The 23035-nt window shown below is 41.8% G+C and overlaps 1 protein-coding gene across 7 annotated transcripts; it reads right to left on the bottom strand.

Annotated features, from left to right (window-relative positions):
• Positions 1-7893: 7893 nt before the first annotated feature.
• LOC124132907 (galactoside alpha-(1,2)-fucosyltransferase 2-like) lies at positions 7894-15941 on the bottom strand. Of its 7 annotated transcripts, none has more exons than XM_046497096.2 (4): positions 15886-15941; positions 13116-13217; positions 11622-11685; positions 7894-9360 (listed from the first exon to the last, which is right to left on the bottom strand). In XM_046497096.2, exon 4 carries the CDS (start codon positions 9341-9343, stop codon positions 8348-8350), a length of 996 nt encoding a protein of 331 aa, XP_046353052.2. In that variant the 5' UTR covers positions 9344-9360; positions 11622-11685; positions 13116-13217; positions 15886-15941; the 3' UTR covers positions 7894-8347. The 7 variants fall into 7 exon arrangements, with proteins under 7 accessions (XP_046353052.2, XP_046353060.2, XP_046353068.2 ...); XM_046497104.2 differs by lacking the exon at positions 15886-15941 and adding an exon at positions 14458-14870; XM_046497112.2 differs by lacking the exon at positions 15886-15941 and adding an exon at positions 14458-14870 and having other exon boundaries at positions 13116-13211.
• Positions 15942-23035: the final 7094 nt, after the last annotated feature.

The following is a 23035-nucleotide window of genomic DNA, read 5'->3' as shown; positions in this document are numbered from 1 at the left end:
ACAGTTTATAAACTGACGTCCAAAAGAAACTTTGCCAACTGAAAATATAAATTTCAGACAAAGTATCATTTTTTTTCGATGAAATCTATCTAAAACACATAACCTAAATACAACAATAGTGTATGCACAAAACGTTTATCGTCTGTTACATGTTTGTGAGATAACACGCGAAAAAGTGAAAAACACGTGCACCACGGACAACTGCAAATGCACGTGCGGGTAAGGGTATAAAACTATTGCAACGGCAAGTCAGACATCCACAGTGATAAAAAAACACAAAAGACATGCCACGACTCACAGTTGAACAACGTGAACGAGCCTTGGGTATGGTACAGATGGGAGCCACCCACGCCCATATTGCACGAACCTTCGGTTGCTCCCGTGTTGCCGTTACCAACTTGATGCAACGTTACAGACAGACAGGGCGGACCGCTGACAGGCCAAGAACAGGCAGACCCGGGGTGACCACGCCCCATGATGACCGGTACTTGCGTACCTTGCACCTCCGAAATCGCTTCCTGACAGTGACGTCATCGGCGACAAATGCCTTAGGTCACAGGGTGAGTCGACAGACAGTGGCCAGGAGACTCAGGGCTCATGGAATCAGGGCTTTTAGACCATACAGAGGACAGCTATTGACAGCGCAACATCTTCGTCTGCGATTGAGATGGGCCCGGAGTGTACGACGTTGGCAACGACGTGACTGGCAGATGGTTGTCTTCACTGACGAAAGTCGATTCTGTATGTTTAGGGCTGATGGAAGACAACGTGTTTACCGCCGAAGGGGTGAACGAACGAACGGCGGCGTGTTGCGTGCAGGAGGTTGTACCATATGGTGGAGGGAGTGTCATGGTGTGGGGAGGGATCTGTGGGCAGGAGAGGACACCGCTGGTCATCGTTGACAGAAAATTGAGAGTCCATACAGCCAGAATTGTCACTAACTTCCTCGCAGCCAACAACGTCAACGTCCTACCGTGGCCCGCACGCTCACCCGACATGTCCTCCATAGATCACCTCTGGGACTTGATTGATCGTCGTGTTCGACAACGACCACACTCTCCAGCCAACCGGCAAGAGCTGATCTTGGCCCTCCAAGACGAATGGCGTCAAATCCCACGTGACCTCATCAGACGACTTTTTCTGTGCGTCGAAGAATTTTTGCGTGTATTGAGGCATTGGTGGTCACACACGCTACTTATGACTTGTTATTGAACGTGAGCGATTGTTTATGTACTTTGCCTATTGTCCATGATTCTGAAAGCTCGAGTTTTGTACCACACACAACTTTGGGGGGCTCTGACGTCATTCTCGGTCGCGGTATGATTGTCATTTTCAGTGTTGATTATGTTGATATATTGATCTTCTCAATACACTTTACTTCATGCAAGTATGTTTTGTTATTTTTGAGCAAGAGTGATTTCAAACTCTGGTAAAGTTTCTTTTGGACGTCAGTTTATATGTTAATGAAACATTCTCGTTGTTCCAGAACTACAATCGTCCACTCACCAGCTGACGGAGACCGTTAAGAGCTTGGAAGTGCAGCTGAATGACCAAGTGAACGCGACACATCGTACGAATTATTTATTAATGAACTTAAATTACTTTGTATACCATCTTTTTGAGTCATATCCAATCTCATTAAAATCAGATCTTAGTTCTCGCTACCGCTAGACAAAGATCTGAGGACACCCTATTACGGGTCACGTCAGGCCGACCTTGCGCGAACTTTGACCGACCAATGGAATGACTGACAAGAAGCGACAATAGCCAATCAGAAGGCAGCTTTCTCGTGCTATACGGCACTAATTTCAAATTGGCGACCAATGGAATGACCAATCAGAGGGCAGCTTTCTCGTCCTTTACGGCACTAATTTCAAATTGGCGACTACGCTTCGAAACATATTTTGATACACTTGAAAGTAAACTGAATAATCAAACTGTCGTTACAAATGGTAACTCGACATCTTTATTTTTTATGGCTATTATTTTGTGTATACATTCTGGTGGTGGTGGAGATTGGTGATCTCACGGCGTGTCACGTTTTGCGTTGCTCTCATGGTGATTTCATTAGGTATACAGTCGCATGTATATCTCATGGCTTATGCAGTCTCATGTTGCAGTCATCGCGTATCAAGTCGCATGTAGATCCCATTGCGTATACAATCTCCTGTATGTACTAATCGCGTATCAAGTCGCGTGCAGATATCATGGCTTATACAGTCTCATGTTGCAATCACTGCGCATCAAGTCGCATCTAGATCTCATGGCTTATACAGTCTCGGGGGCACGGGTGGCCCAGTCGTCTAAGGCGCCGCGATTCGCTGTGCAGAGTTGCGTCCCTTGGGCACGCCAGAAACCTATGATTGTGGGTTCGAATCCCGGTTCGCCCCGATTATGTTTCTAGGTTTGTCAGCACCATACCCGTGCTCATGGGTTTCACCGAAGTGGTAAACGTCTTAGACCTGCATCACTTCGGGCTTTCCTCCCACATAAAGCTGACACGCCGCGATATAACTGGAATACTGTTAAAAGCGGCGTTAAACCCAACTCACTCACTCACTCAATTATACAGTCTCACGTTGCAGTCATCGCGTATCAAGTAGCGTGGAGATGTCATGGCGCATACAGTGTCATGTTGCGTTCATCGCGTATCAAGTCGCATGTTGCACTCCTTGAGTATCAACGCGCATCCAGATCGCATAGCGTATACAGTTTCATGAATTTTTTTTTGACGTTTACCTTCTCATCGAGATCTCATGGCGTTTACAGCCTCACGTAGATCACATGGCAAGTACACTCCGATGCGGGTATTATAGCGTCTGCGGTCTCCTTGAACCCTCATGACGTACACAGTCTCATAGAGACCCCGTAACGTAAAGTCTCACAGAGACGTTATGGCGTGTACGGCCTCATGTGGCAATCATGATTACCGGAGGTTGGAAATATTATCAAAGGGGTCTCATATAGGGGGCGTACATAGAGTCTCATAGAGACCGTATGGCGTTAACAGGCTCATGGAGATATCATACGAACTACAATAACACGGAGACCTCGTGGCATATACAGTCTCATATAGACCTCATGGCGTTAATAATCACATACAGATAACATGGTGTTTGCAGTGTCATAGAGGCCTCGTATTCAGTGTGAGGGAGATAGCATTGCGTGTACAGTTTCGTAGAAGCAATGTGGCGTATACTATCGCATGAAGGCGTCTCATAAAGACCTCGACCCGTGAAGATCCGGGGTCTTCACTCAGCAATATTCCAGGTATTTGACGGCGGTCTGTAAATAATCGAAACTGGGCCAGACAATCCAGCGATTGACATCATGAGCATCGGTCCACGAAATTGGGATACGATGACATTCATCAACCAAGTCAGCAAGCCTGACCACCCGATCCCGTTAGTCGCCTCTTACGACAAGCATGGTCGCCTTTTACGGCAAGCATGGGTTGTTGAATACCTATTCTTCCCCGGAATCTTCACGAGTCGTACATGTACATAGTATCAATGACATCTGATGATGTATAGAATTTGATAGAGATCTCATTAAGCATACAGTATCGTCGGAACTCCACTACGCGACAGCCTGATTAGGCCTAATACAGACTCCTGATGTATACAGCATCATGTGTGAATGGTGAATGAATAATTGATAAATGAGATTGCTTTTATAATGATTGCACACAGCTATGAAAACGTACATAGAATTATTTGTTATATTTATCTTGTACAATGCACGTTTTTTCACATTCTTCCTTATGTTTTATAATACTGCTCACCAGGTGGAGTGCGGGGAAAGCAGGTATACATCCATACATGCACACATTCTTTTTATCTTGAGGCAATAATATATTTATAAACACAGATATTACCATATCCATTTTGGTCTACTAAATCACGCATCGTTTCCTTTCAGGTATTTTAGCCAAGACATGTAAGTATACAATATTTGTATTTTTTATTGTTTATCAAAAGAACACACAGAACTGGGAAATGTTCACTTTTTGACATAAGAGCTTTATAAAAAAACATAAATAAAACGACAATGGCTTGCGTTCTTGTTCGTGTAACAGGCGAATATATATGTCAGGAAACGTCAATCGTCTGCTCGTTTAAAAAAATCCAAATAACGCACACCAACCTCACCTTCCACTATATTTTTAAATGTAACAAGCCTGTCAGTTCAATCAAACAAGAAGATATATAATTGATTTGATGATACAATATACAGCAAACAACGTTTATAACGAACTGACAGATATAACGAACATATTTTTAGTCCGGCCATTTGTTGTATATATGCTGTATATATATACGAACTACGGTTATTACGAACTAAAATAAGTGGTCCCATTGAGTTCGTTATAACCGTAGTTTACTGTAGCCCCAAAGAAGCATGCTGGTATGAGCAGTTGCGTTACATGTTTTGTTTGTTGTTTAACGCCGCACTCAGCAATATTCCAGCTTATATGACGGCGGTCTGGAAATAATGGAGTCTGGACCAGACAATCCAGTGATTGACATCATGAGCATCGATCCACGCAATTGGGATCGACGACATGTATCAACCAAGTCAGCGTGCCTGACCACCCGATCCCGTTAGTTGCCTTTTACGACAGGCATAGTCGCCTTTTTTCGGCAAGAATGGGTTGCTGAAAACCTATTCTACCCAGGAATCTTCACGGGTCGCATTTCATGCAGTTCGCTGAAGGGGTGTTTGGTGGTAATAAGGACATAACATGTCGCAGTCTTAGAACTTCAGATTCCTGAGGTTTTTGTTGTGTTACGTCACTGAGACAAGGGTTCTTTTGAACACGATTTATTGACCGGAGTACAGGCGACAGCCTGCATGGCGTCCATTCCAGTACACAATAATCCATGATGTCACTTGATGACATAATACGCAAACATATACATAGGGGAGCTAACTCTTAATACAGACTGGGTTTTACCCTAATCAGCGATAACGCTACAGTTTTCATTTATACAGGTCAGTCCGGGACTATTACGTTTTCCCGGACCGATGTCACACCATTCCAACGCCGCACAGTCACATTTGACCGTGCATTCAGCAAAGTGCCCTCGGTCGTCTCCGGTCTAACGTTCATAGATGTGGCAAATGTTGAAAACATCAGGATAAATTGCAACATCGCCGACATCACAACGACGTCGTTCTCACAGCTGTGTGAGCCGTGGCATACGACAATTCTGTATAGGGTCAAAATGGCATGGATGGCCTGTTTGTAGTGTCAGACGTTAATAAAAAGGAAATGCATGCCAAAGAATGTATTTCTATTTTCTTTTATCTGAAGAAAAGCAGCGTTTTTGAGATAAATATAAGAACTAAGTATTCCTTTCTACAATTTGATACATGTGATCTCTTGTATAAAAGTTTATAAAACTAAATAAATGGAAAAGCGGGACATGACATCTCCGTTAACACACTGTAGGACGCGAACATAATCTCTTCAGCTGACCCGTCACGCCCTTTCCATTGCCAGATGATAACGAGTGAACAGTTTTTACACTGACGTTCTTTTGGGGCGATCGGGTAGCCTCGTGGTTAAAGCGTTTGCTCGTCACGCCGAAGATCCGGGTTCGAATCCCGACATGGGTACAATGTGTGAAGCCCATTTCTGGTGTCCCCCGCCGTGATATTGCTGGAATATTGCTGAAAGGGGCGTAAAACCAAACTGACTCACTCACTCACTGACGTTCTTTCAAGAACAAATAGACATACCGGATGCGTATTGTTCAACTCGGAAGTTAAGCGTCAGTCTATCAAAAGACAGTCGTAAGGGTGATAATTTAAACAAATTGAAAAGTGGTTCTTTCAGAATTATGCTATTGAAGTATCTGGCTACACATATTTATGTCCTTTGATGACAAAAATGTTAAGTCCAAAAGGATTTCTCATTTGGCGGGGGCATGTATGCCACTCACACCAAGTTCTTTGATCAAATAACTAATGTGGTGACGGTTGCATAATATATTGGTTCAGGTTTTGAGGTCTTGTCATTGGGAAACACTACAAGCATTTCATGTAGGGCAGCCAGTGAGTGAGTGAGTTGGCTTTAACGCCGCTTTTAACAGTATTCCAGTTATATCACGGCGTGTCAGCTTAATGTGGGAGGAAAGCCCGAAGTGATGCAGGTCTCAGACGTTTACCACTTCGGTGAAACCCACGAGCACGGGTGTGGTGCTGACAAACCTAGAAACATAATCGGGGCAAACCGGGATTCGAATCCACAATCATAGGTTTCTGGCGTGACCAAGGGACGCAACTCTGCACAGCGAATCGCGGCGCCTTAGACGACTGGGCCACCCGTGCCCCCTGAGGGCAGCCAGACTTTGGATAATAGCTGGCTGGTACAGAATGGGTTAAATTATTCCAATTCTTTTCCTCCTTTTCAGTTTGGGTTTCGATTTTTCACAACTAGCTGTACAAAAAAAACATTCACAAACTTTCGCATGGCTGCACATGTTTGTTTGTTTGTTGTTTAACGCCGCACTCAGCAATATTCCAGCTATATGACGGCGGTCTGTAAATAATGGAGTCTGGACCAGACAATCCAGTGATTGACATCATGTGCATCGATACGATGACATGCATCAACCAAGTCAGCGAGCCAGACCATCAGATCCCGTTCGTCGCCTCTTACGACAAGTATGGGTAGCTGAAGACCAATTCTTACTCGGAATCTTTACGGTATCCGATGTGAGAAGGGACCTGCTGTTTATTCTTGCCATCAGCTATTTTGAGCTCGATTATCTAGTGTATTATATATATATTCTATTCTGAAAAATACCCTGGGGCCCAATTCGAAGGAAGTTAAACTTGCAGCTGTCAGTGCAAATGTGATCTCTTGTATAAAAGTGCAAACGTAGAGATAGGAGCAATGGAGGTGGTGATGTCATTTCGTCCACCAAAACTAAGCAATGGTAGTGAATGGATCCAGGGTATTTATCATAACAGAATGGACATATAATACCCTGGACCTTCGGGGATGGCACCTATTGATGGTAGGCTCTTATCTCAGAGTCACTCGGATTATGTTCCTTGAGCTCGGGAGTATGCCACCCACCCCTTTGGCTAAACCCGAATTCATTCAATTACAAGAGTTTACATGTTCATAAAACGTGTTTTACTAAAAACGATTTCAAATATTGAAAGAAATACGATAGACGGAATACGTTAACTGACTGTTTGTGATGTCACTGTGATTGTTGTCAAGTGAGGTGAAACTGGGTTTAAGGTCGCGTCCAAGATTACTGCACTTATATAGCGACGTGCATGTACGTGTGTGTGTGTGGCTGCTTGTACTAGTCCGGACTGATGCCGATTTATAGTGCTAGCTCACTGAGATACCATGCCGCAGTTTTAACATGAATATCCCACTCAGACACAGTACACTGACTCCGAGCCGACCAGTCCTTGTTTTAGCCCCTTAATGCCGAGCGCCAGACAGGGTAACAACAAGTACCATCTTTTAACGTCTTTTGGTATGACGCGGTCGGGGATCGAACCCCGGACCTTCCGCTCTCCGGGCGGACGCTCTACCACTAGACCACGTAGGCGGTCGATTGTTGTCAAGAGTTTCTGCTGCGTGTAATCGCGCATTCGTATATTTTGGGAAGGAATCAACCGTTTGAGGTGAGGTGAGGTGAAATGGGGTTTAACGTCGCGTCCAAGATTACTGCACTTACATAGCGACGTGTATGCACGTGTGTGTGCTTGTGTGGCTGCTTGTTCTAGTCCGGACTGATGCCCATTTATAGTGCTAGCTCACTGAGATACCATGCCGCAGTTTTAACATGAATATCCCACTCAGACACAGTATACTGACTCCGAGCCGACCAGTCCTTGTTTTAGCCCCTTAATGCCGAGCGCAGGGTAACAACAAGTACCATCTTTTAACGTCTTTTGGTATGACGCGGTCGGGGATCGAACCCCGGACCTTCCGCTCTCCTGGCGGACGCTCTACCACTAGACCACGGAGGCGGTCGATTGTTGTCAAGAGTTTCTGCTGCGTGTAACGCGCATGCGTATATTTTGGGAAGGAATCAACCGTTTTAGCAAACCGTGACTTGGACGAAAACGTATTCATGCGTTTACATGTGTGCTGAATCCTTAAGAAGCAATGTAAAAGTTTTATCACGTGGTCTGTGTGAGAGGTGTGGGCGTGAGTGATGGTTGTAGGGTATTGGTGTGAGGGTTGTGAGTGTGGGTTTGGATGACCCCCCGATCCAATTAGTCACATCCATTGACAAACACATGTGCTGAAAGCCCTTTTACCAGGAATACCCTCATGTTCAAACACCTGATGAAATAGTTCCATTTATCATTCCATTCCGATCCATTTGGGGTAGAAAAAACTTGAATAATCACTACTAAACATTTTTCGGAAATCAGATCCTTCTCTTGCTGGGTATTTATAATACACAACAGTACCCCTGTTTAGAAATCCTGACCACCATCCATACGTCCCGACAGTTTGAATCAAGTGGTCACATCTCGCCATAATAGCCATATCTACTATCGCTGTACCTCCAGTCACATGTATGACATCACCATCCTTCAGAAGATCTTTTACGAAGTCAGCGGAAGTAGTTGCAAGGACGAAAGTCACGTGACTGTACCTCAAGCGGAAGTACTCCATTGCACGTTGAATATATTCCACTGGGGCAAGCTGATAACCAAAATCTTTGAAATGTTTCAGCTCATAGTCCCCTCTTCTGTAATGGATGCCAACTAAGGTGGCACTCGCGTTGGCTGACAATGACCTTTCCTCACGAATCCTATTAAGAATACCATCAGCCGATGCTTTTGTAGAATCTGTGAAATCAAATTGACTCCGGATTTTGTTCTGGACGTGAGAGAAGTATAGCCATGATTGCAAATACCGTTCTATCATGACATTTCTGATTGGGTCGAACTTAGTCAATGTTTGGTCAAAGTCGCACGAACTTTTTTCGACCAATTTCAAATAACCGCTTAGCGACTGAATCTTCATAATTTTCGCGTCCAATTTGAAATGTTTCACCAGCGGGTTGCTTTCATCAATGACAACACTCATATTCTTTCTCGACGCAATACCATAAATAGATGCATAAGTAAACATCGCGTTTCCAAGGCGACCAGATTCTATACATATAACGAAATGTTTATGTCGATTTTCCGATATACTGTTCCATGTGCGTTTATTTCCGTTTTGGGTAGGAATTCTTGTACCTGTCTGCTCGCTTGTCGTCTGCTTTGAAGAAGACCCGCCTTCCAAAACGTCATATTTCTGACTAAATATGTACACTGCGGTTGCTGCAATGCCAAATAGAGCCATATATTCCAGTTTTCGACCTGAAACAAATACACGAGTGAGGTGTAACGTTGTCTTTTCAATATTATCAGCAAAGTCAGGGACACAAGGGGTGGGCTCGACATGAAGGGAATCTAATGTGGGTCCTCAACATGAACATTCGAGTACCATTCAACCACAAAGACGTTTGAACTAGTTCTTACAAAATTTGAATTCAGGTGGTTTCAGTGGGGCAGTCAAGCATCCTAACTGTATCATAACCTCTCCTTCACCCGACCCCCTCCCCATCCCCTCCCCGACACACACACTGTCCACTTTGCCTGGCCCCATATTTGTGAAGTATAGGGCATTGTAATATATTTTGTGCAATTTATTAAAAATATCATACTTATGTCTCTATTCCACAAATACAGTATATTATTATAAAAACCAATAATACAATCTAATGTACAGAACGATCATGTACCCGTGTTAACTGTTTTGGAGCCTCTACTGGGACAGCGCGTTTTCAGATAGAATGTTATTCCATTAAAACAGACAAAATCCGAAATTCAGCCCCGGCTTAAAAAGTCCAATTTTAGAAGCAATCAATAGCATGCTTAAGTACTTACTTCCTAACATTTACATAATATAATATAATATAATATAATATAATATAATATAATATAATATAATATAATATAATATAATATAATATAATATAATATAATATAATATAATATAATACAAGGAGAAATTGATGGCCCTGATATTGGCTGTAGATACTTCATATAGATCTACAGTGTATAGCTAAATATTAATTCATGTTTCATATTTCAGCAAATGATTTCAAAGTCATAGATGACCACCAAGAACAGTCATTGAGAATCCATCATCACCACCATCATCATCATCATCATCATCATCATCATCATCATCATCATCAACTTCAACATCAGAGACCCTCAATGCGTGACTTTGGTTTAACGCTGCTTTGAACAATATGTCAATTATAGCGTCGTGGGAACTTGATGTAACTTATCTTGGAGGAAATTCCGAAGTGATTGTGGTCTGAGACACTTACCACCCACTTAGGCCAGAAGAGTATATATCCAGGGGATCCGGGTTAAACCCTACGTCAGTAACGTCATCACCATCCTCTTTATAAAGCCAACACATTCAACATTACTTACCTATTAGTGATATACATGCCTTCCTATGTCTGTTGCTTAACCCAGAAATCGGTACGTACGTACGTAATTGTAAACAAAGTAAAGAACCACAAAATATCATTGAATAATCAACAAATTACTTTCAAACACACAGTTTTAGGTTTGACATCAAGAGCATCCATCTACGCAATTGGGATACGATGACATGCATCAACCAAGTCAGCCTGGCCACCCGTTAGTCGCCTCTTACGACAAGCATGGTGGCCTTTTAAGGCAAGCATGGGTTGCTGAAGACCTATTCTACCCCGGGTCTTCACGGGTCATTGAACTAGTGAAATAATTTTTAGCCTCATTTCACCTTACCCCACATCACATCAATGCATCAGGTAACAGTTATACTTAACACTTGGATTGCACAGCTAACCATAACTGAAAAAGACGCAAGGTCAATTTGAGAACTTTCCTCGTAACTCTCATTGAAAATTACATGATGGACCCGAGGCCCATTACTTTTTAAGGAATGGAGCGTTACGAGGATATTCCCCTACACATCCTTACATTTACACTTTGACAAACCATCTCCTTGTGAAAAATATTTGAAAAATAAACCAGAACTCTTTGAATGTATTTATAATGTGTAAGTCGCCCTTGCGTGATGCACGAGAAATACGATCTCTGCCGATGTTACACGTGCACCAAGCTCCGTCGTAAGTTGATATTTACAATGCATGGTACACGGCTCATTATTCCGCAGGGTCCTCTTCTATGTAGTATTTTATCAATCGCTTTCACGGTATAAATTTATGCTGACGGTGATTATAGCCCTGAACAAGGATATGTATGTTTACCTGATTTTTTCCCCTCGTCAAATGTATATTTGGTTACTTTCAAAATGAACATGTTTGCAGGTAATCAACTGTAACACAACATTAGCATATCATTAGACCTATTCTAAACCATCTTCCCGAGGCAAGGGAGTTAACGTCCAGTTTAAGTCCAGTAAAAGTCCAGTTTTAACTCCCTTGCCTCGGGAAGATGATTCTAAACCGCATCTTCACGGGTCTGTTACACATATATAGAATACATAGAATTACAGTACAGGTTTCTGCAATTTCCTATAAAACACTAAGTTTAAGAAATAGTTAAATTACCTTATGAGAAGACGGAAATCCAGTGTTCTCAAAGAAAAACGCCAAACCACTGAATGCAGATCACCTGATAAATGCATTGTTGAATTGAGCCCTGGGTAAATTAACTAAACATGTATTAGTGAGTGAGTGAGTGAGTTGGGTTTAACGCCGCTTTAAACAGTATTCCAGTTATATCACGTCTGGTCAGCTTAATGTGGGAGGAAAGCCCAAAGTGATGCAGGTCTCAGACGTTTACCACTTCGGTGAAACCCACGAGCACGGGTATGGTGCTGACAAACCTAGAAACATAATCGGGGCGAACCGTGATTCGAACCCACAATCATAGGTTTCTGGCGTGCCCAAGGGACGCAACTCTGCACAGCGAATCGCGGCGCCTTAGACGACTGGGCCACCCGTGCCCCTAAACATGTATTACAAGACGTGACTTATATATTCCGTTCAACAGATGAGTGCGGTCGGGTAGATTCGTGGTTAAAGCGTTCGCTCGTCACGCCCCGGGTTCGATTCCCGACATGGGTACAATGTGTGAAGCCCATTTCTGGTGTCCCCCGCCGTGATATTGCTGGAATATTGCTAAAAAGCGGCGTAAAACAGTACTTACTCACTCACCCACTGAACGGATGATCGTGATTTCATTCAAAAGCACACAAAAATACTGACTCTGTCTTCTCATTTTAAATAAGAAAAAGTCCAGCGAACAAATAACATATTTAGAAACTGACAATTGTCACGGACTCTCCTTCACAGGGGTGCCAAACCGGAAGTTCACATGTCAAACCGGAAGCCGGTCGGCAGCAACTACTCACTGAACAGTACAAATTGTGATTTCACTCGAGCACATGAAGCATGGTTTGGGCAAATGTTTAGCCCTTTTTTAATAATTTGAACTAAATCTAATCTATATCATGCGCCGAAGGGCTTCCGGACCATTTTTTTTAAGTATTTATATACGACATTCAATAATACGTTCAATATTTCTTACTTTTCTTTTGGCGTCATCTATCGCGACAGCGACGAGTCGAAAACCAGGTGCTTTCCAGAGTAAAAACGACATTCTTATAGTAAACTACGGTTATAACGAACACGCTTATAACGAACTGACCGAAAAACGAACTTATTTTTTAGTCCCGGCCATTTGTTGTATATATATGCTGTATATATGCTTATAACGAACTACGGTTATAACGAACTAAAATAAGTTGTCCCTTTGAGTTCGTTATAACCGTAGTTTACTGTATTTCATACCTTTGTCCTTGAAAGGGGCAATCAAATCTCACTGAGTGATTACGTCTCGGGCCAAGTGAACGGTGCTCAGTGAAAGGAAATATTTCAAGTATTTTGCCATATAATGACAACGTTCGATAGTCAAACGGTAAACAGTATTTCTTATCATATCATATTTCGATTCATAAAATCATGTTCACAATGTGGAAAACATGCCCTATGGCAACTGTCAATTGATAGGCCTGACACAAGAGTAGGGAATATATTTACCTCTTTTAAGAGCCCGCTTCCAAATGGCATCTTGACAGGCCATCTGGCATACACGCTTCACTTCCAGCAGATCGCAGCAACCCAGAAACTTCTCAGCTGTTCCTGGCGATAATCAATTCACTTATAAGAAAAGGTGAGATTTCTCAGAAGAATCCGGCCACGGAAAACACAGAGGGTGGTGGAGGTCGGGGGGTGGGGGGGTGGGTGGGGGGGTGGGGGTGGGGGGGGGGGAAGAAGGGGTGCGGATTTTAATATTTCAAACTTACCCCATTACATGATACTTAGGAGGATACTAAACTGAAAACCGATATCTACTACAAACCAACGGTACGGATACAAACTTCCATCAATGCTTACAATTGGGTTCATGTGACCCCAGGCATATAAGACCTAACATTCCTTATTCACTTGGAGAGTATGCACCATCGTGTCGGAAACGGATAAAGCATTGAAAGAAATGATAGAAGCTAGGATATCCGCTTCGCGTCATAAATGACGCTATAGAAATGAGTGCATGAGTTGGGTTGGGTTGGGTTGGGTTGGGTTTTGACAGTATTCCAGTTACGCTATAGAAAAGTCGATAAAAATGTCAAGACATACTCTCATGCGACCACTGAAGAGCTGTCATGAGACAGTGAAAGTACTATGTCTGAAACTGATATATAGAAGATGTTGGACTAACGTGGACTAACGTGGACTTTATTTTATTAGCTTATTATATATTACATGTACACCGAGTGAACATTTGCTCGTTTATATATATATAATAAAGTCCAAGTTAGTCCAACATATATATATCGAGTCTGGAACAGACAATCAGTGATTGCTATCATGAGCATCGATCCACGCAATTGGGATACGATGACAAGCATCAAGCATGTCAGCGACCCTGACCACCCGATCCCGTACGCGTTAGTCGCCTCTAAAGACAAACAGACAAGCATAGTCGCCTTTTACGTCAAGCATGAGTTGCTGAAGACCTATTCTACCCCGGGTACATGTAGATGTGAATAGTAAAGTATTCTGTTTTACGTATAGAATTATGACCGCCTCATTAGCAGTCGTCTTGTGGGTAGTACGTTTCCCCGAAAAAACACACACGAATATTTAGCGTCAAGAGTTATTAGGCATGACAAATCCAATCCTTATATTTCCTTGAAAACAATTATGAGCCCTTTTCTAAACTTCCCACGTAACTAGAGAATATCATCAGGAAGGCGAATTATATTTCAAGTCTAACAATATGAATAAACCTGGGACCAAAACATGTACGGTACTTGATAGCCGGGGAAACTACATGTAGATGACTTTAAGGGGTTAGAATTGATCCCCAGCAACTTACGCTGGTCGTTGTTGGTAAGTCGGATGGTCAGATTCGGCGGCTTTGTTGATCGCGTGTCATCGTGTCCAGAGATGGATCGTTGCTCACAAACATCCAAAACAAACACAGTTTCACGACGTCGTCGGTACTCTCCCATCAGCTCGATGCAGCATCACCAAAATGTAATCCGTGAATTGCTGCAGATGGAGAGGGTGCTGTTGTATGTCCTTGCAGCAACTAGGCAGCCGGTGTAACACAGAGTCGGTCGCCATTATACCATTCTGCTGGTGCCGATACTGAAGTCTAGAGATAGCTCACTGGGACAAATTAAAACGTGATCTGGCCACCAGGCAGTGCGTCCACATGGTATAGTGTCCAGACAGCGATTGTGCGCAACCAGTCTACTCAATGATTGATTGTATAAATGTTGCATGTTGCCGGAGGTTCTGTTTGTGTATGTGTTGTCATGGCACCGTATCGACCACTACACATCAGCGTGTAGGGTGCACGTTGGAAATGAAATACGAGTGATGCTTGAACAGCCGCTTGAAAATCCCAAACAACCTGCCATATATGATCCATTGCAAACTAGACACAATTTATGGATCACAACTACTTTATTTTACTGAAATATCGACGTTTAGGTACAGATCCTTTTAGCGCTCTCAAGCAAGACTGACTAAATAATATGGTACAAAATTTTAAATAGAATATTAATAGAATATTAGCATTTTTTAAAAATAAAACACAATCTAACAAAGAGTGAGTGAGTGAGTTGGGTTTAACGCCGCTTTTAACAGTATTCCAGTTATATCACGGCGTGTCAGCTTAATGTGGGAGGAATGCCCAAAGTGATGCAGGTCTCAGACGTTTACCACTTCGGTGAAACCCACGAGCATGAGTATGGTGCTGACAAACCTAGAAACATAATCGGGTCGAACCGTGATTCGAACCCACAATCATAGGTTTCTGGCGTGTCCAAGGGACGCAACTCTGCACAGCGAATCGCGGCGCCTTAGACGACTAGGCCACCCGTGCCCCCTCTAACAAAGAAATAATACAGTGAACTAACATATGTAGTGGTGATATATACATTAATTACCTGACGCCATAAACTAGTTGTAAATTAAAAAATGCTACAAATTGTGTTTTTGAAATGAAAATTGGAATTGTAAAATTTAGATCCCAAAACTCTAGCCACCACTTCGTTGTTGTCCTCCCACCAGGTGGTCTGGTGCAACTCGCGCCTTTCCGTAATTATGAGAGGTGTGGTTCGTCAAGTGAACCAGAATAATCAATATACGGAATCGATTCTCCTCCTGGCAATATAGTGTAACGTAATAATGAGCAACTTTCCTGCGCATCAGTTTATATCTCCACATAAAGCTTGACACACAAATTACGAATAGAACTGTGCCTCAGATATAACAAACATCAAACTGGTCTTACCTTTCTCACGCGCTACCTTCTCCAGGTGATGTCAAATGCAAAATGTCAATCAGTGACTTAAGCCCGTAGGTTGACTGCTGTTCGTGACTGCGCATGTTCAATTAATAACAACCTGGGCCTGTCTTGTTCTCGCCGCTAATTACATTCAGATGTCCCATTTTTCCTAGACTGGTGCGACTGGATCAATACGTGTGCTCTACCTCTTTATGAAAAGAGCCAATGCCAATAATTAACCTGATAGGATAGAGTGTGTAAAAACGGAATACTGAAACAGTTTGTTATTAATTTGTACTTACTTTGTACTTGATTTAACTGATTTAGGAGCGATTATTTTTGCCATTGTGAGAATTTCTGAGGTACTCACTGAAAGTTTTAGCAAAACACACATATTGCTATTTATATGTATGTGATTGTCTCTCGTACATATATAATATTTTAAAAACATTATAGAGTTCTGGAATTTCAGATGTATTTATGATGCCTATAGCTAGTCTCATTGTTTAAAGGGGCGGTCGGGTAGCCTAGTGGTTAAAGTGTTCGCTCGTCACGCCGAAGACCCGGGTTCGATTCCCGACATGGGTACAATGTGTGAAGCCCATTTCTGGTGTCCCCCGCCGTGATATTGCTAAAAGCGGCGTAAAACTATACTCACTCACTCACTCACTCACTCACTCATTGTTTAATCGAATATTGGAATAGTATTATTTTTATATATCAAAACATAGATCTATATATAAAAATACAAAAATTGTTTATTTTGTAATCATTGTTGAAAGAATTAATTCATATAAAGAATTATAAACCAATGCACTTAAAAACAATTCTCTGACCAAATTTATCTTTAAGTTATTTCCCCTTGCATGTATTAGTTTTATAAGATTTTGAACTCCCAGTCCATAAAAGGAAGTAGGTAAGATGGAGTTATTTATGCGACCGTTGAACTGGCTGCAATTACCATTCGTGATCGCCCGTATCGTCCCGTGACCGGCCGAATGGCGGGCATTCGTCACCTTTTCCGTAACATGCAAGAAGACTCGTCCCTCTATCGATGGATGTTATGTGCGAAAATACGACAAACCAGTCAGAATGCGTGTATGACGTCAACTACTTCGGTCAAAGAATCCCTCAGGATTGATTTTATATATGTCTTGCATTTAAAAATACACCCAAGATACATTCAAAGGTGTTTAACCATACTGTAAAATAATGTAAGTCCCGATGTGTTTTCAATAGCATCTGGAAAATATATGACATATGGGGGAAATATACGTGAATCATTACACAACGAGTTGACAAGTCTTTTAGCTATATGCCCGTTTGCGCTAAGACCGAACCCATTCAAAAATGGCCACGAGAGGGGCACGAGTCGCTATTCGGCTTGTCCCAGAACAAACGAGTTAGTCACGAATGGAATGGCGGGCTGACGGGTTACGGAAAGGAGCGAGTGGTCATAATTGGGAGTATATTCGTGCAGCTCCGGCCAGGCTTGCGTGTGGGTGTTTTGTATGAGTGAGTGAGTGAGTATGGTTTTACGCCGCTTTTAGCAATATTCCAGCAATATCACGGCGGGGGACACCAGAAATGGGCTTCACACATTGTACCCATGTCGACATCGAACCCGGGTCTTCGGCGTGACGAGCAAACGCTTTAACCACTAGGCCACCCGACCGCCCCGTTTTGTCTGAGAGATACATGAGTAACACTATTCAGGAACATGTCGCAACTGCTCTTTTAGACAACCGAAGTTAAAAAGAATCAACTCCAATTTACGTGTTAATTCTGAATCCCATAATCGTTCCGGTTTAAATTAATATGAATCATTACTAATTGCTTGCAGCTGCTTGGGTAAACTATTTTGCAAGTTCATAAATATAACAATAATGGAACACATGGAAAAAAACTTTATAACAATCTTACAAGACCACAAGACTGGATTTAGAAGGGGCTACCGAACATCAGATAATGTAGGCGTTCTTTAAACATTAATGTATTTTACAAAAGAAAAGTAAAAAGAAACGACAATACAATTGCTTTGTAGACTTTCCAAAGACCTTTGATTTAATTGACAGATCACTACTCCAAACAAAGCTATTATCAAATAAAATCTCAGGAAATGTATTTAAAATAATACCATCACTATATAATGATATCTCTTATAAAGTCAAAACTGACAAGGGCATTTCACAACTTTAACTCCAACATTGGGGTAAGACAAGGATGCATTTTGTCGCCCATGTTATCTAATATATTCCTCAATGATCTTCCATATTATATCAAATCTGGTTGTAATAATATAACACTTAATGGTTTAAACATTGTCATTTGTTGTTTGCCGATGACTTAGTACTATTTGACGATTGAAATGTTTTATTACATGTGTAACTTAATGATCTGAGTGTATTTTGTGCAACAAGTAACCTAACGATTAATGGTGACAAAACAAATGTTGTAGTGTTTGGTGAATCAAGTAAAATATAAGAAAAGAATACTTGGACCGTGGGCGATACAAAAAATACTAGTTATAGCTAAAATTACTAGCTATAATTACTTAGGAATTACATTTGAAGCAAATGGTAAACTTCAAAATAGTGCTAAACCTCTCCTGGGAAAGGCCCTAAGGTCTACCACAAGCCTCCGTCTCCATTTTTAACCAAGATATACCTACAGCTCATGCTTGCAAATTATTCAAAACATTAATCGAGCCAGTAATTCTATATAATAGTGAAATCTGGGGTATAGAATCAATCCTCCTGAAAAATTCTGATTCATTGATCCTCGAGAAACTGCAGCTCGGATTTTGTAAATCAACGAGTTAAGTATTTGCAAAGCAGACAGACAGATATTTTATTGAAGTCTCACCTCAATATTTGATACATAAAATTATACACATAAATGTTTAAAATAAGTTGAGCCATTCCATGCGGCATTACGAGAGACTATTATGCGTACAACAAAACAAACTATATATGAACTAAGGGTATAAGATAGAACCGTAAACAATTACAATAAAATATATATAACGTGGGCATATACAAATTGCAGAACGTTTTTTTAAGATATTACGGCAGATTTTGGCAGTTAAAAAGGACAGTTCGGGGTATGACAGTATAAAACTAACCTTATCTCTGTCGTTAAAGGACATGAAACCTTCCTCAAATTGGGTACACTAGTTAAAAAGATTAAACGTTCAACATGATATAATGGATAGTGTATCTTCCATAAAATCTTTACAATTGAAACATATGACATTCATCATAGCTTCCAGTTTCAACTCTTAGGGGGGCTACACTACATCACAAAGAGGCAGTGCCCTTCTATATGGACGAGACATGTTCCAATTTACATAAAAATCACAACCAAATTCATATTCTAAAGTAGAATAGGTTCTTATTTTGTTACCACCTCTTCCAGTTTTACTGCCTGCTTGCGACACTTCATGCTCCATTTCTGTACATGATCATTAAAACTAACATCAGTAATTTGTGAAACAACACAAGGGATGTGATAATCAACGTTTATGTTTTTAAAATGAGCAAACTTAAGATCCCAAAATTTGACATAAAGACATAATTCCATTTTTTTTCATTGCTAAATCTTTACTCCAAATAAAAAATAATTGGCAGTTACAATCTAATTTACATAAGTGTCTATAAAATCTTGACACACTTCTTCACTGATTACCACCAAAAGGCGACCAACCTATATAACAGATAACACCATTATTCGGAGCATGCTTGCGTGAGCCTAAAAAGAAACGAAAGGCACGATTATGCACAGCATTAATACAAGAAAAAGTATACGTGCCCCAAATTGCAACACCATATTCAACAGTAGCCCATAGCATAAAATGATACAACTTAGAGTAGGTTAGATATTGCATATCACCCAGTACTTTATATTTTGTTATAGGTAGGCCTAGCGCTCTGTTTGGCGACCATGCCACAGCATTTGCCATACGTCCATAATCTAAGTGTTCTGTTGAAAGTAAGCCTAAATAAGTATAACAATATGCAATCTCCAATGCAAAATCTCCAGATGGTAATAAAACAATGGTTCTAGCAACCGAAGCTGGTCTTTACATTTGGCATTGTTTATAGTCATACCTAAAATTACCATGCAGTGACCCCAATACAACACGTGGCTGTAAAGGCCTTGGATAACGTTAGCGCTTGGGGGACAGAATGGCGCCCTTTTGTCAAACTATTCGGCAGTGAAGGAAAGCGAGCGCTCTGAATGGTTAAGGGGCTCCCGGTCGGAACTATGTATTATAGATCAGATCGTCTTGAATTGGTACCACCATTTTGTTTGAAACAATCGCAAGTGTTATGAGAGGTGGAATCTGATTGGTCGATAGGGGGGGGGACATCAAAAACTCGTAATAGCCCTAGGTGGCGCTACGATCGAGTCTGGAAATTCATGCCTAGTTCGGAAAGGGTGAAAACTGGATTTTTCTAGTTAGTTCACGCCTTTTCCTCGGGAAGATGAAAAAACCATAATACTTCAAAATGCTTTTGCTGAGTGTACATCTTTAGGTATACCAACTAGCGTTCAGAGTTAGAGTAATTCAGATATCCTATCCCTAACATTCAAAGAAACAATAAAGTCGAAATAAGTCTCCCTTCAAGGACACTCCTCAGATGCTAATGCAACTAAAGGCACAGGAGAAAAACTTAGGACATACAGGATAGTTAAAAATGAAAAAAAAATTCAACCTTATCTGAGTCACTGTAAAATAAGAAAATATCGAGAGCACTTGTTCTGTATTAAGTAACCATAAATTAACTGTTCATCCACATATCTTATCCTCACTTAGTACTCCAACTTCTAAATGCCTCTCAAAGAAGTTACTATGGATACGAATCTTGATTGCCTTATTGCATGTGTCACAACAGCCAGCACCTTGTCATCACCACACCTCCGGTGTACTTAATTGAATCCTCTCCTGTTAATCACACTGGCTTCGTCATTACATTGTTATCTTTGTACATTCATCCCACCATGTGTTGTGTAAACACATCATGATACACTTCCTCGGCATCACCTGATGAAGGAGCAAGAAGTAACTCTGAAACGCCGTGAACAAAGAATAAAAGAAGTTACTATCCATAAAAAGTTTCATGTCATCATTTTCTTCTTACTTCTAAATGCCTTCAGTATGATACGCCTTTGTGTACAAATAAATAATGAAATAACTGGTCAGCGTATTTTGCTAAAAAAACGAGGAACCGAACAGGAAATGTTATTTCGTTATTTCTTTGTGCAAGTCTTTTGAAAACATACGAAATGAATGTAATATGCAATTTCCAGTTCACCCGATACAGGGAGATGCATCCAAGCTGAAGCTGTTGCTGATTTAGCAAATGCCCGAATACTGCGCCCAACACCGAAGTTATCCATGAGATACCTGAGCTCACCTGCACAAAGCGAGCTTAGTACTACGATTATCGTAAGGCTATGTTAAAATATGGGAGTTGCGATCATCTATCGCCAACATCGCTCTGCACACATCACTGATAATTGAATACGCACTAATTAAATCTCAGTTGACAGTTGAGGTCTGTTAGCGAGCGGGTGTTGTTTAAGTGCGACACCTACTTAATTGCAATTACGTAAAACTATACTGGCCACATAAAGAAACTGTGCACGGAGAAAATATAGATATAAGGGCACACCGTCCATATATGAAAGATAGGTTTGAACACAGCAATTATTGGAGACATTCAAACGCTCATGCAAGTGCCATGCGATATGACGTCATTGATGGGGGCCTATGGACGTGCAATGTGTTACTGCACGTGCATCCTGTGCAGCTGTACACAGCATGTGCAACTCAAAATTCGCTGTCACTTTGGAAAGCATGATTCAAAACTTCTCAGGCGCAGACACAAAAATATCACAAGCAAATCATGCCAAGATTGACAGCTGCACAGCGTCATGAAGCCTTTACACGATATCGGCATTGGCGAGGCGTTATCAGAACACAAATGACGTTGCCGACCACCCACGTTCCAAACGGCAGTAACGACGTCCCAGACAATTCCTGGACTGCACCGTATCCATCCCAACACTGTCAGGAATCGTTTACGTCAGTACGGGATTCGACCACGACGCCCTGCCATACGTCCCATCCTGACACACCGTCATCGAGTCAACCGTCTAAGATGGTGTCGAAATCATGTTCGCCAACCTCGAATATGGTGGAGAAATGTTGTCTTTACAGATGAATCGAGGTTCAACACTTCCCACAGTGACGGGCGCCAACGTGTCTACCGGCGTTTTGGAGAACGTTATGCACGCAACTGTTGGAGAGTAATCGTTTTGGAGGTGGCTCTGTGATGATTTGGGGTGGGATAACAGCACGGCACCGAACCCCTTTGGTGGTTGTTCAGGGCAATATCACCGGTGTTGGCTACAGAGATTAGATTCTGAGGCCTGTGGTCATTCCTTTCCTGCAACGTCATGGCCCGGGATTGACATTTCAACAGGACAACGCTCGTCCTCACACGGCTAGGGTCGCAATGGATTTCCCTCACCATAACAATGTCATGTTACTGCCATGGCCTGCAATTTCTCCAGATCTCTCCCCAATAGAGCATGTGTGGGATGAAATGGAGCGCCGTCTGCGTCGTCTTCCACATCCTCCAGATAACGTCCGTGACTTGGCACAGGATTTGAGGAGGATATGGCAGGCCATTCCCCAGGCCTTCCATGCCCATTTGGTGGACTCGATGCGTCGCCGATGCACTGCTGTGATTCACGCACAGGGTGGTCATACCCGTTATTGACTTTGTGACTTTGTCGTTTGACCCTCCACTCCATTTTGATCTTCTGACGTCATCGTAACAGATGTTGTTTAGTTCCCGTTGACATTTTCTTATGGTCCGATCATTCAGCTGCTACAGCGTCTGCATCATTTTGTTCTTGCTGTGTTGTATTTCAATCCAGAATATATTTTCTCCGTGCACAGTTTCTTTATGTGGTTAGTATACATGTATGTAAGCCGATCATTCAAAGTGTGAACTTTAGATTGTGTGGTTGGTTAGGTCGATAATGAACACAGAAGCTTTGTTTATTGTTGACACCTGTGAAGATCCTGGTATGAATATATGTTTTCGGCAAGCCATACTTGCCGTAAAAGGCTACTATGCTT

This window comes from Haliotis rufescens, unplaced genomic scaffold (genome assembly GCF_023055435.1).
Source record: "Haliotis rufescens isolate VD_foot unplaced genomic scaffold, xgHalRufe1.0.p SCAF_20, whole genome shotgun sequence".
Classification (NCBI taxonomy): domain Eukaryota; kingdom Metazoa; phylum Mollusca; class Gastropoda; order Lepetellida; family Haliotidae; genus Haliotis; species Haliotis rufescens.
The sequence above is the reverse complement of the archived record's forward strand: the minus strand, read 5'-3'. Positions and strand labels throughout refer to the sequence as shown.

Bases quoted from the DNA above. Each gene is read 5' to 3' on its own strand.
- LOC124132907 (XM_046497069.2), bottom strand. From the start codon at position 14,593: ATGGGAGAGTACCGACGACGTCGTGAAACTGTGTTTGTTTTGGATGTT. The intron at 13,218-14,457 runs GTAAGTTGCTGG...GATTATCGCCAG, and splicing joins ACTTACCAACAACGACCAGC to GAACAGCTGAGAAGTTTCTG. The intron at 9,361-13,115 runs GTAAATATATTC...TATTTGTTTCAG, and splicing joins GAAGCGGGCTCTTAAAAGAG to GTCGAAAACTGGAATATATG.